This window comes from Lampris incognitus, chromosome 15 (genome assembly GCF_029633865.1).
Source record: "Lampris incognitus isolate fLamInc1 chromosome 15, fLamInc1.hap2, whole genome shotgun sequence".
NCBI lineage: Eukaryota > Metazoa > Chordata > Actinopteri > Lampriformes > Lampridae > Lampris > Lampris incognitus.
In genome coordinates, this window is record NC_079225.1 from 13,450,485 (window position 1) to 13,465,002 (window position 14,518).

At 44.0% G+C, this 14,518-nt stretch overlaps 1 protein-coding gene across 1 annotated transcript in view; it reads left to right on the forward strand.

Moving 5' to 3' along the window:
* ptprk (protein tyrosine phosphatase receptor type K) overlaps positions 1 to 14,518 on the forward strand; it is a 148,783-nt gene that overhangs the window by 112,356 nt on the left and 21,909 nt on the right. Inside the window, exons 13-19 of the mRNA XM_056294136.1 lie at positions 2,652 to 2,812; positions 3,631 to 3,666; positions 7,690 to 7,877; positions 8,345 to 8,432; positions 9,121 to 9,197; positions 11,508 to 11,544; positions 13,435 to 13,532. Coding sequence (XP_056150111.1) covers positions 2,652 to 2,812; positions 3,631 to 3,666; positions 7,690 to 7,877; positions 8,345 to 8,432; positions 9,121 to 9,197; positions 11,508 to 11,544; positions 13,435 to 13,532 — 685 coding nt within the window. The remainder of the gene's footprint in view (positions 1 to 2,651; positions 2,813 to 3,630; positions 3,667 to 7,689; positions 7,878 to 8,344; positions 8,433 to 9,120; positions 9,198 to 11,507; positions 11,545 to 13,434; positions 13,533 to 14,518) is intronic.

The following is a 14,518-nucleotide window of genomic DNA, read 5'->3' on the forward strand; positions in this document are numbered from 1 at the left end:
GATCAACCAACCAGCCAGCCAGCCAAAGCCATCCTCATTGACGCCTAGCCAGGGTGGGGGTCAATTCACTTTCATATCCGTCAACTCAGAATTTAATGAATAATTTTCTTCAGACGCTTAGATAATCAGCGTAATTCCACTTTTCTTTTTTTCTTTTTTTTTGTCAGTCCTTCATAAAATATTTACAATATTGCAAAACTTTTGGTAGGAGGAGGTTGTCGTGTTGCCACGTGTAACGGCCAATTCTGAACCATCAGTAAATGAGTGTCAGATTCTATTGGTGTGTTGATGTGATTGAACTGAAAGTTAAATGACCTCAGCCCTGGTGCCCTCTACATGCTCCAAAGTCGCTCCGAACCAGGCCAGTTACAGGCCTATGTGGACCCTAAACGGGCCAAAGTGGGACGAAACCCGGCCCCCCCATCGTGTTATTTGAAAAAAGAATGCTGCACTTGTGACCCGTAGCTCTTTGTGTGCATGTAGTCATGTGATCATCCATCCGCCCATCAACACACAGGTACCATGACAAATGCACAGTGTGTATCTCTTGGTGGATTTGAAACTGTCTCTTGTTTGGGGCAAAAGGGTTCTGGTTCTGTACGGTTAGTTTTCGGGAAATCCTTCTGTGGTGGAGTAGGAAAGGTACATTTCTCCTCTCTTTAGCTCTTTCTATGTCTTGTAATCCCCCCCTGTATCTCTCTGTCTTACTCATTATTTTGTTACACATGCACAAGAGCGCACACACACTCACACTCACACACACACTCTTTCTCTCTATCCACGGTACATCTTTATCCTCGTTATCGGGTAAAGATTTGTTCCAATTGTGTGTGTGTGTGTGTGTGTGTGTGTGTGTGTGTGTGTGTGTGTGTGTGTATGTGTGGGTGGTCTTAGAGGTGGTGATGGTGTATTTTGGGGTCAAGAGGTAAAATAACAACAAACACAGCATGCTTTTTAACCGTCTGTTGTGTCCATGTTGGAACCAAGTCAGAGCCCTACATTCTGTCAGTGTGGCAACAGTCTACGATCCTCCGCTTCTCACCAGACGTCACGGCTCCCATCTCCCATCTCCAGTCTTCGCTTGTCCCTTTCTATAAACCTCGGATTTATTACTTTTTTGGGACCCAAAATGGCAAGTGTGCAAGTAATTCTTGTCAAGCAGGCCATGTTTTTAAACATGGTCATGAATTTTCCATCCTCAGACATGTTGGCCTAACTGGTGTTTATCTATGGCTCTGGGTAAAGCTGTAGTTCCTGCATGCTTTGTCATGCTTGAGGGTTGAATCCTTGTTTTTGTTTTTGTTTTTTTGTTTTTTTTGTTACTTGGGAATCTCCATATTGCACAGACACTGAGGGTTTTCCTAATGTTGCTACTTTACAGAGTACCTTGACATTTAGATTTTCAGTCTGTGATTTATCTTCATTAGAGTCTCTCCACATTATGGGGGAAAGTTTCCGCTGTGCCAGTTAATTTGGTCCTAAAACCAGCTGTGGTTGTTGGTTGTATTCCCCCACTGGTTTAAAGGGGGGGGGATACTAGCAATACTAAAGAGCTGGTTTCAAAAGTAGCTGAAGGAAAAAGGTGGAAACTCTTTCCCCGCAGTGTTTTTATCTGTCTCGGAAGAAAAATAACAGAGTGAAATTCACATTGAGATGACCCACAATGATACCTTCCCCTTTCTGAAAACCAATGCCCCGCACTTCCGCGATACTTGACTGCTCTGTTCACGACATATCCTGAAGCCAGATGCTGATGCTGAAAACTCCCCTATAGTCCTCTGGTCGGTAAATGGTTTTCTCTGGGTTTATACAGATTAATACATTTTTTTACTGTTGTTTGTGGGTAGGGTGGTTCTACGTGAGATGTCAGATAAAAACCCTGTGGTCCCAATTTTGTAAATAAGTTTTCGTTGCCCCGCGTGTGCCGAGTAGGTTTTGTGATACACGGGGGCTCACGAAACCTGATGCCAAATCAGCGTAACATTGAATTGTGCATCAGTTTAAAATCAAGTTGTGCTTTTGTAGTTACTGGGAATATGGTCGTTTAGTGGTTTTCATCTGACATCATCTCTTCTTTAAAGCTGTTTCTTTTATTTCCCAGGCCACTAGTGGGGATGGGTCATTTTAACTCCTTGATTGCCGTTTCCCCCTCTGCTCCTTCAAGTTGAGCCTACTGAGTGCTGGCTACCTGCTGTCATTAGCACAGAATACCCTCATCTATCCCTCGACTCATCTCTTCTCTTTTACTCTCCCCTCTGTTCCTCCTCTTTTCTCCTCTCTTTCTTTTCCTTGTTGGGCTTGACTCTGTATGTGGGATCAGCAGCCCGCAGACCTCAACCATGCAGTAATAACCAACCCGAGAAAAACAACTGTTGGCAAGGCAGTTTTAGGTCATTCTATGCTGATGATATGCTAAACTATACATTTAGTCTGCGAGATTATTTCAACCTGCCTTGATAAAGGATAGGCAAATCTCTTTTAGTTTACTGTAAACTAGACATGCTTAAGCAGTAGTTTTCTCTGCAAATCGAGGAAAAACTAGGCTATCCTGTGCTGGGCTAACCTAAGCAAGGCTGTGGTCTATGGGCTAGCTGTGGTGCTTCTGGGTGTGTTTCATATTGTTTGACTTTCTCTTTATCTGTTCCAAACAGGAAACTGGCAAAGAAACGTAAGGACGCCATCGGGACCACGCGGCAGGAAATGACACACATGGTGAATGCAATGGATCGTAGCTACGCCGACCAGAGCACGCTCCATGGAGAGGACCCCATGGCTGTGACGTTTATGGACTCTCACAACTACAACAACAGATGTAGGTTCATAAACCATCGGTAGTATTTGTAGTACTGGACTTGTTTTTTATTAACTCTAAAGTATAATTCTTGATGGACAAACTTGACAAGTACCTTCATAGCTGCTTAGTTTCGACAATATACCTGCGATGGGTGAGCACATCTGTGAACGTGCAAACCCTGTAGCGTTCTGATCTAATACCCCATTTAACACCATTCTGCTCTTTGTTCTGCTCTTTTATTCAAAACTACTAAAATCCCTGGAATCAGGTTTTGTTTCCATTTCTATCAGTATTCTGCTGTGTCCTTTTTGCTGGGTAGACTTTAACTCTAATGTAGTATAGATGGTCCGTAGATGTCTTTGATTTGCATCTGAAGGTAAACGAAGGTCCGAACACTGTAGCTCCCTAGGATGCAATTTGTTCGACCAAAAAGTGACGTTTCGAGCTACGTGCTCTTCTTCACACTTGATAAAATAAACACAGTCGCCATCTTGAGTAGACTGTGTAGCTTGAAATGTGGCTTTCTGGTTGTCCGAATAAATCGCATATTAGGGAGCTACTGTATGCGGACCTTTGTTTATCTTGAGTTTAGATTCTTTTTGGTCCAGCGACTGATCTGTAGTTTTTGGTGATGTGCACAATCTACATCTCTTCATTTGTTTTGGATCTGGAATTTGGAGTTTATCAGCTCCATCTCCGCCAATGGCGTGTCGGAGGCTCCCACAGTCCTCAGAATCGTCCGATTTCGAAGATTTGTAGCTCGTTTTGTGATGGCACCAGTTATTGTAAGACAGATTGCAATCTAGACTATTCCTCACCGTGTTTCTGTCCCACAGTGCCCAACGACCCTCTGGTACCTACTGCTGTGCTAGGTGAGACTGCTGGCGTGGTTAGACCCATCAGCTACAACTGCCACTAATCTGTCGTTGTCATTAATCATCCCCATTACACTTTTGTGCTTGTGGTCCTGCCTTTTGTGTGTGTTTGTGTGTGTGTTTGCGTGCGTGTGTGTGTGTTTCAGTGCATTAGCAGTGCTGGTAGCTTTATGGACGTATCTTAGCATTTTAGAACCTGTTCACTGGAAAAACAAGACAAATATGTCAACTATGTAGGCCTATTGTGTTGCCTACCAGCACAGAGATTGCTGGCTCGAATCCCCGTGTTACCTTCGCCTTGGTCGGGCGTCCCTACAGGCAGAAATAGCCGTGTCTGTGGGTGGGAAGCTGGATGTGGGTGTGTGTCCTGGTCGCTGCACTAGCGCCTCCTCTCGTCAGTTGGGGCACCTGTTCGGGGGGGAGGGGGAACTGAGGGGAACAGCGTGATCCTCCCACGCGCTACGTCCCCCTGGTGAAACTCCTCACTGTCAGGTGAAAAGAAGCGGCTGGCGGCGACTCCACATGTATGGGAGGAGGCATGTGGTAGTCTGCAGCCCTCCTCGGCTCGGCAGAGAGGGTGGAGCAGAGACCGGGACGGCTCAAGAAGAGTGGGGTGATTGGCTGAATACAATTGGTGAACACAGCCATCATCAAATGCCGTTGCTTGGATCGACCGTGGTGTGAGTGCTGTGTGTTGTTGTTGCCATGCCACACAACACTGTGTAACATTGGTGCTGTTGAAATGCCAGCGGCCAAACGGTTTGTTCTGTTTTCAACAAGCCCCCCCACCCCCACCCCCAACCCCACCCTCACCTCACCATAGCTTATGCAGTCTCTACTGAACTTTATTGAAATTCTCCATAGTTTCATTGCCGCCGCCATCCTCCCGTAGAGACCTCATTATCTCCATAGTTACGGGTTTTTTTTTCCACTTGCTGTGTTGTGTCCCCCCCAAAAATGCAATAAGCTGAACACTTAAAAGGAGGAAGGCAATTTGCCAGTGCAAAACGGCTGGATATGAGGGCTGGGACCAAAAAAAAAAAGAAAAAAAAAAGACAGTGTCTCCAGTCTTGGCACAGTGTTGGGCTTTGGAGTCTCCTTTTGTGTGTCGGGTCCAGAACCCTGCTGGAGTTACGGCCATCTGTCTTTTCAAAGAGCTTGACCTCAACCTGTGGCTAGTTTCTGGTTGTTGTCACTGAAAAGACCGAATTCTGAAAAATTGGATTTTAACTTCTATGTAGTTCTAGTATTGCACCCCATTAATACACATTCACACACACTCAACCCCGTGTTGATTAACTTCCTTTTACCCCGCTGCTAATTGGAAGTGAAGGCTGCAGTTACATTCTGTCTCAGCCAATCATGTCAGAGAGCAGGAGGAAGTAGCGGGGAGCAGTGAATGAAGAAGCAGTGCCGTGTCACATCTATTGTTAATTAGCCTGACGAGCGCTTTAACCGTGGGTAATCTGCTAACGTGTCCTCAGAGCAGAAAAGGTTTTCAGCTGGATGAAATAAGCAGTGTCAGTTCATAAACAGTCAGTCGGTGGTGCTGCGGCATCAGAGTAGTCCAGTAATCTGCCTGTTAGTCTGTAAACCATTGTTGTCAATGGAAGTTATTATAGATGGCACGTTAAGGGTCACTGGGAAATTCTACAGTGATTTAATCTTATATGGGGTTTTTTTTAATTTCTCCCCCTTTTCTCCCCAATTATACATGGCCGATTACCCCACTCTTCCAAGCCGTCCCGGTCTCTGCTCCACCCCCTTTGCCAATCCGGGGAGGGCTGCAGACTACCACATGCCTCCTCCGATACACGTGGGGTCGCCAGCCGCTTCTTTTCACCTGACGGTGAGGAGTTTCACCAGGGGGACGTAGCATGTGGGAGGATCACGCTATTCCCCCCAAGGCTGCCCCCCCCGAACAGGCGCCCTGACCGACCAGAGGAGGCGCTGATGTAGTGACCAGGACACATACCCGCACCCGGCTTCCCACCCGCAGACATGGCCAATTGTGTCTGTAGGGACGCCCGACCAAGCCGGAGGTAACATGGGGATTCGAACCGGCGATCCCCTTCCAATCTGCCGGTGTCCCCAAACACATAAGTGGTTATGTAAGGGGGGGGGAGGGCTACTTTTTATGAAGTTGCCTGAGTTGGATTAAGTGGACATAGGCAGTAGATAAGCTGATGGATGGATGTTTATGGTTGTCTGTTTGTGCTTGATGGGTGTTTATGCTTTGCTTGCATTCAGTTTTTAGCATAGTAAAATGTCAGTAAACAAAAACTATACCAAATAAATAAATAATCCAGGGACACCAACGAGCATTGTCCCATATGTCCCATTCTGTAATGGCATTTTGGCAACCCCAGATAGAAGACTGCTCGTACAGCCTGCTAGGTATTTTTTTTCTTCCTGAACTCACCATCCTCTATGTTTGTGATCAGAAAACTAACAGTATGCTACTATGGAAGCCCGAAAGGCCAAAAAAAATAAGCAAATTTTTAAAAAAATCACACAACCACAAAAATTCTGTGTTGAACCCGAGTGATTCATTCAACAAAAAAAAAAAAATATTGATTCCTTATTAATCTCTCAAAGATGCGTGCGTTTTATGTTATTTTATTTTTCTACTTTTGGAAATAGTAGAAAATGTCATCCAGAATTAACTGAAACGTTGAAGCGTGAGTCTGTTTGAGGACAATGTGAATATGGGATCCTGCCGGAGGGCGTTGTAGTGTATCTGTGTTTCATATGAATGTCCCCGCCGCCCATCTGTTTGTGTGTTCATGTTGTTATGTTGGATGGCAAAACACATGTTGCAGACTTATTCTAAGCGTCATTTTCATCATACTCGACGTATTTATATTTGATATGCTTCAATACAAGTTGGGTTTTTTTTTTACTTCAAATACCTGCATTTGGCATCATTGCTCCCATCGATGTTGTTGACTGTTGGTCGCTCTGCGGTCCCCTGCTGTGATACGTCATCCATGTTTGGCTCATGCGTCATGTGTCGATCCTCTGTAGTCCATTTAATCACGTGAGCTGTTAGACCGTATGTAGTCTGACTTAACTAACCTACCTAACCTTCAACTCAACCTCTGCTTTCCTCTCCTCCTGCTGCTTTTCACCCGTAGTTCCCATCACCGGTGAGTACCGTCTGAGAAAAAAGGACAAACAAAGTCTGGCAAATGTGGTCATTTATTTATTTATTTATTTATTTGGATAGAATATGGCTGGGTTTAAATGATTTCTTTCTTGAAACCCACATTTTGGTAAAGAATCCCCTTGTGATGCAAAATACCGGGCTTTTGTGTAGGCTACCTTGGAGAAAAGTACGAAACAACTAGTCTAAATAATTTGTCTGCCTGACTTTACAGCGCCTCCTGAAGGCATGACAGCGTGGTTCAGCTTGTACACAAAATTACAACTTAGTTTCCATCCATCCATCCATCCATTATCCAAACTGCTTATCCTGCTCTCAGGGTCGCGGGGATGCTGGAGACACCCTGGACAGGCCGCCAGTCCATCACAGGGTGGACACACACACACACACACACACACGCACACATTCACACCTAGGGACAGTTTAGTACAGCCGATTCACCTGACCTACATGTCTTTGGACTGTGGGAGGAAACTCACGCAGACAAGGGGAGAACATGCAAATTCCACACACAGGACGACCCCGGATGACCCCTGGTTGGACTACCTCGCGGCTCGAACCCAGGACCTTCTTGCTGCGAGGCGACCGTGCTAACCACTGCGCCACTGCGCCGCCACAACTTAGTTTACCATCTTGAAACCTTTAGGTGTTTCTCAGAATTGGCTCAGAGTCCCATTTCAATCATCCAGCGGCCTAATTCTGGCTCTAAACCGCACAATGAATCGTACTACGTTGTTTTGAAGGAGCGTAGAAGGAATGGATGGGTAATTGGATGGAAACAAATCAATGACGGTGAATAAATGGGAGTGTGTGTACAAGGCTGACGTTCTGACCCGTGCTGTCCCTTCTTGCAGATGAGAACCACAGCGGTTCCGCGGCGGAGAACAGCAGACTGCTGGATGTTCCTCGGTATCACTGTGAAGGAACCGAGTCTCCGTACCAAACGGGCCAGCTCCACCCTGCCATCAGGGTAGCCGACCTCCTTCAGCACATCAACCTAATGAAAACGTCAGACAGCTATGGCTTCAAAGAGGAGTACGAGGTACGAGGAAGGTTATATCGTTCTTCCCCCAACACGCTTAGTGATCGCAGCAGTAATCAGAAATAGTAGTGTTATATACCAGACGTGGCATCGAGGTTGTGACATCAGCGTATAGACAGCCTACGCTGACGCGTCGTTTTATTTTAGGGGTCCGATATCTACACTTTCAATTCAAAGTGAAGTGCTAAAAGCAGCGTGCTAACGCTTGAGAATATTCTCCATCATATCTGCAAAACAGCCAGAGAACATCAGATCTTTTTTTATTTCACTTCCTACTTTTTTTAGTGTTTTCGACAGACCATGCGATGACTTTAAAACTGGAGTTTCTCCTTATTACTGTAGCCTCAGGGTGCAAGACTAGTGAGAGGAACAGCATGAAAGCTGTATGTTTGGTCGTCTTAAGCTCTTTTAGCAATTGCATGAGCGTTTGAGGTTGCACCACATACATCTCATTTTCTGTATTTCAGAGTTTTTTTGAAGGCCAGTCGGCCTCCTGGGATGTGGCCAAGAAGGAGCAGAACCGCACCAAGAATCGCTATGGCAACATCATAGCCTGTAAGAACCCTGAATCCCTTAGACAGTACCTCAGAACCTGTACTAACACCCAAACCTCCGCTGAGGACACCCAACATTACAGCACGGAAGAAGCTTCGACCTTTAAACTTGGAGCCTTTTAGAAATAGCAGCCCAAGTCAAGGCAATTTCATTTGTGTAGCCTATTACCACAAATTACAAATTTACCTCAGTGGGCTTTACAGCTACACAACATCCTGTCGTTAGACCTTCACATCCGATAAGGAACAACTCCCTACAAACCCCTTTAACAGGGAGAAACTCAGGGAGAGCAACAGAGAAAGGATCTCTCCCCCAAAATGGACAGACGTTGTGTACAGAATAAAACACAATTTACAGAATACAACATTGAAAGAGGATAACAGAATTGTAATGTAGTTATAAGATATATGAAGAATATGATGAGGAGGATGCCCAGCAGTGTCCAGATTCCACTGGAGCGGCCCAGGACCTGAGCCACGTCATTTTGGGAACTTCAGAGCCCGAGAAACATAACTCTTGGAAACATATTTGTACGAGTATATGTGTCTGTTTCTGGCGACTCAGAAGTAATAAAGCCTCTGTTCAGCCGTCAGTGCCGATGGCATCTCTGAAATAAATCTCTCCCTCTCTCTCGTTCGCTTTATTTCCCTCTGTGGTTCTGTGCTCTCGTCTGCTTTCCTCTCTTCAGATGACCACTCGAGGGTTATTCTCCAGCCAATAGAAGATGACCCCTCCTCTGACTATATCAACGCCAACTACATCGATGTAAGTGGAAACGCATCGAACGCTACTATTGGCTCCCAACGAAACCAACGAAACCACACCCCCTCGCTCGTATGTCAGGCCTCTATACCTTTATCGCGTCTACCAGTCATCCATCTGCCATTTTATACGTACCTACAAGACCATCCCCGCAATCACAAACAACACACACTTTTTCGTATGTGAACCCATCTATCCTTTGCCCATTTTTCAACTCATCCATGTTAAACTCGTCAATTTATCGATCCATCCATCCAGCATGTAGCATTTATTAACTTCAACTCATTGAGAGTGAGAGACAATAAGAATAATAGTGTTAGACTATATTTATAGTCTACTATATTAAGGGGATTCTAGTGATAAAGAAGCACTCTGGGACAACCCCACAATGCTAATTTTATTAAAGACAGATGAATTATCCATGTTCTCGCTTTCTTTTAAGCCAGTTTGTGCCTATTTTACAAATGTTTAGTCCATCTGCCCTTCATCCATCATTCAACCATGTGGTCTGTCTACCGTCCCTCATCATCCCTCGTTTTCTCTATCATATGTCCAGCAACATCATTTTTTGTTATTTTTTTACTTTATCTGCCGATTCATCCATCTAATGCTGCCTTCACCTCTCCACTCTCTCCCCACCGCTCCAACAATCTTTTGCATGTTGATTTCTCACTTTGTTGAATGCTAATGTTGCTTTTACCATCGTGCCCTGCTATACTGTGTAACCATAAACTATCATTAGATTGCAGTATGTATGCTGCCACTCACATCATGTTGAACCTAGAACGTAGAATTAAAATGGATCGAAAGGACCATTCCTGATGTGGTATGCTGATGTGCTCTGGTGCAACTAAGATGGCCATCAAAAGCATTTGGGATGTGCTTGGAGAATGGAAGGAAATGAGCCAAGCTCAAATGTTCAGAACGTATAGTGCTGGACTGTATTGTGGAATGATGCTGTTGCCATGGTTACGCCGGGTCTCATACCTGAAGTAACCTGCCTGTTAGGGTGTTCTGATGGCCTTGAATCACCAGGAAGTGTCCTCTCTGTTAATTTTAATTCTGTGATCAAGACCATATTTTCTTTTTGCATGCCTTATTCAAACTTCCATGAGTCAATCCAGCTTTTTCTTTTTCTGATTGACACTCACTGACATTGTTGTGCTTTCTTTCTTTCTTTCTTTCTTTCTTCCACTCGTTCTTTCTGCCTGTGGCTTGGGCTATAGATTTGGCTGTACAGGGATGTAAGTACCACTGTGGATTCTTTCACACCCCCCCCAATCATACACCCTTTTCACCTTTATATCAATCTATACAAGCAGATATTATGTGCAATCATCCATCCATTGGTCTGTCTATCCATTTATACATCCGAAGTTGTGCTGAGGCCTGCACACATTGCTCCCTCTTGCTCTCCCTTCTTTCAGCCCTCCATCCGTCTATCATTCCTCTGTCCATCCATTTTATCAGCCCCCCTTTTTCCCGCATGTGGCCATCACAACATCTTGTACATATGTGATGGCTGTCATAGTCAGCTGGCCCACGTGTGATAGCTTTTATAACAACAAGCATAGGTTGGCAGGATGTCAGGTAACAGCATGCAGAGCCTGAGACCGCTAACATCATGTAGGCAACAGAATGTTGAGCTGAAGTTTCTTCAGGTTGTGCTTTGGGTGCTGTTTCTCTCCCCTCTTTTAAACCGGGGGGGGGGGGGGTGGCAGTTGGACATAACCACAGCGCTTCAGAACTCAGCAATTGTGAGATGGCCAACATTGTTAAAGATGTGAATCACGGGCGTCCGGGTAGCGTGGCGGTCTATTCTGTTGCCTACCAACACGGGGATCGCCGGTTCGAAGAAGGGTAATTGGCCCGATACAATTGGGGAGAAAAGGTGTGTGTGTGTGTGGGAGGGGGGTTCCACAAAAAAAAGAAAGAAAGATGTGAATCACCTCACAGTTTGGTGTTTAACTTGAATAGCCTATCAAGATATACCACAGTTATAATGAGCGCAGCAAAAGGTCAGTGATCATCACTTTATTGGCCACTTATTTCCAAACGTGCCTTGGAGACACCATTATGCGTGGTGTCCTATTTTGCCAACTCAGGGAATAGTTTATTTGACAATTTCAGTGGCGAGAAAGACAATTATTTTTCGTTAACTGACTTTCACAAAGTTTGCTGTAGAGCGCCGTGGCCGCCTCCAGCTAAGACACGTGTCTTTAATTTTAGTACAGACTGAAATTGCAGTGTGTTTGCATATTGAGTGTTGCTTGTTGTTTTGAGTCGTCATTTCATGTTGTATTTTCCTCTCAGGGCTACCAGAGACCAAGTCACTACATCGCCACACAGGGTAAGAAATGCTGTGACAAATGTTAAAACACATACCCTTGTGTAAATAGTGCCACACAACACAGGATATGAAAGTTCATAGTATCACCACACAATTCTACAGTGTACATGTTTTGCAATGTATGTATGCAAAATTCACTCACACTTAACCATACACAGTCTTGGCAGGACTGAATATCTACTGTATTTATAAACTTACACTCGATGGCATGGTGTGGTTTCACCACAGGGTAGGGCTGTTGAGTTAGTTGGTTATCAAAGTGTCGGTATGGATTATATAACATTTCATTCACAGACAATTTACCACATTTTTAAAGGTGCTGTTGGATGCATGCCACCTATAGTGTGCTTTTTGATTGGTAAGAAAAATAGGCAAGGGCGACATTTGATCGCAATGAAGAGTGGGGCATTTTTAGACTATTATTTTAATTTCTCTTAATTTGACATGTTGTAACAGTGTAGCCACAATATCAATAAAGAAACGTAGGCTTGTGACCTGGGCAGCATGGTGGCGCAGTGGTTAGCACGGTCGCCTCACAGCAGGAGGATCCTGGGTTCGAGCCCCCAGGGTAGTCCAACCTTGGGGGTCGTCCCGGGTTGTCCTCTATGTGGCGTTTGCGTCTTCTCCCCGTGTCTGCGTGGGTTTCCTCCGGGTGCCCCAGTTTCCTCTCACAGTCCAAAGACATGTAGGTCAGGTGAATCAGCCATACTAGATTGTCCCTAGGTGTGAATGTGTGTGTGTCAGCCCTGTGATGGCCTGTCCAGGGTGTCTCCCCACCTGCCGCCCAGTGACTGCTGGGATGGGCTCCAGCATCCCCGCGACCCAGAGAGCAGGATAAACGGTGTGGATAATGGATGGATGGAGGCTTGTGACCCAAATCATAGAAGTCTACTACAGTGAAAAGCCCTATTGCCATAACACCCAGGGGTACCAGTGAAAACAGGGGACACACACACACAGTAACAAGCAACCAATTGTGCAAGAAGAGCTAATAGACAGACTGGTACATCAGCCAATTCAAAGGGTCAAAGAAGACACATGCTTAGACTTCCTAAATCTAAGCATGTAGGTGCATGGAAGCAGACCTGCTGCCACTGTATTGTAACCCACAACCCACATTGAGGCTGCTCCCCTAAAACGCATCATTTTATTTCGATACCAGGTTTATCTGGTCCTTTACAATTGCTTGACCTCTCAAATGTGTTGGCTGTCTTGGCTACACGTGAAAGCTTTGATCTAAAGGATTTACACACAAAAAAAGCAAATCTAATCCTCTCCAACCTGGAATTTAGATTCAAACTGGAGGTCCTGTTAGAACCACTATAACAGGAAATGCTGTGTTGTCATTTGGACACAAACTGGTACAACAAATTTGCTTACTGGCTATCAAGTTCTTGTGTGGTGTAACAGCACCCTCTGCTGGTTAAAGGACCGCCACCCCGAAACGGTGTCCTTATCCTGCTAATTTGGTAATAGAATCCAGTGGAAAGGGAGCCTCCCACCTCAGCAATGCTAAGAAGGGGATCTTCCTGTTTCCCATCGGGCGCTGGGACAGGTGTCCTGAGCGTTGACAAGTCCCTTACAGGAAAAGTTTCCTGTGGAAAAGTTGATCGTTTCATGTTCAAAATGCACATTAAATTCACAGTATCATATCTATATATACATTTGAAAAGTAAAAAAAATTTTTTTGAAAATATTATTCATTCAGCTGAAGTTTTACTGCTTTTTCTCAGCTCATACCAAAGGTAAAGCGGTACCCTAGCTGCCCCTGTGGACCAAACACCACTGGTAACACAATTTGTGTGTGTGTGTGTGTGTGTGTGTGTGTGTGTGTGTGTGTGTGTGTGTGTGTGTGTGTGTGTGTGTGTGTGTGTGTGTGTGTGTTTTTAGGTCCTGTTCATGAGACGGTTTATGACTTCTGGCGGATGGTGTGGCAGGAGCAGTCAGCCTGCATTGTCATGGTCACCAATCTGGTAGAGGTTGGAAGGGTATGCTGCGCTGTTCTATTCTCTCCTTATTGTTTCAGTTCATATTGTTATATTGTTTCAATTTATATTGTTATATTGTTTCAGTTCATATTGTTATAGTGTTATATTGTTTCAGTTCATATTTTCATATTATTTCAGTTCATATTGTTATATTGTTTCAGTTCATATTATATTGTTTCAGTTCATATTGTTATATTGTCATATTGTTTCAGTTCATATTGTTATATTGTTTCAGTTCATATTGTTATATTGTTTCAGTTTATATTGTTATATTGTTTCAGTTCATATTGTTATATTGTTTCAGTTCATATTTTCATATTATTTCAGTTCATATTGTTATATTGTTTCAGTTCATATTATATTGTTTCAGTTCATATTGTTATATTGTTATATTGTTTCAGTTCATATTGTCATATTGTTTCAGTTCATATTGTTATATTGTTTCAGTTCATATTGTTATATTGTTTCAGTTCATATTGTTATATTGTTTCAGTTTATAATGACAATGTGATTCCTGGCATGCTAATAACCCATTCATGAATTGACAAAGGCATTGTGTCTAGAGTAAGCGGTAGTCATGTTTCACCTTTTATCTGATTTTGGGTAAAAATAACATGGATTACCCTGATCTTTCAATTCAGTGACACATTTAAACAGCTTTGCCAGTTTATATTTTGCTCTTTGAAATGTGCTTTCAAAAAAGATCACCAGATAAAGTAAACAGGATGTTGTTTGAACAATGCAAACACAGTGAAGTACTTGGCTTTTAGGTAGATTTGAATCATGACACTGCTATTAATTGGGTCCATCTACACTGAAGTAGACGGCATATCATTCATAGCAGTCGACACCATAATCAGTTCTATTCACTGCATGCCATGGCAAGTGTCAGTGATCCAAACAGTAAACAATGGTATATTATCACTTTAAACTCTTAAGCCGTCTTTAAACACGTTAAACTTTAATAGAAAAGACACGTCGAGTCA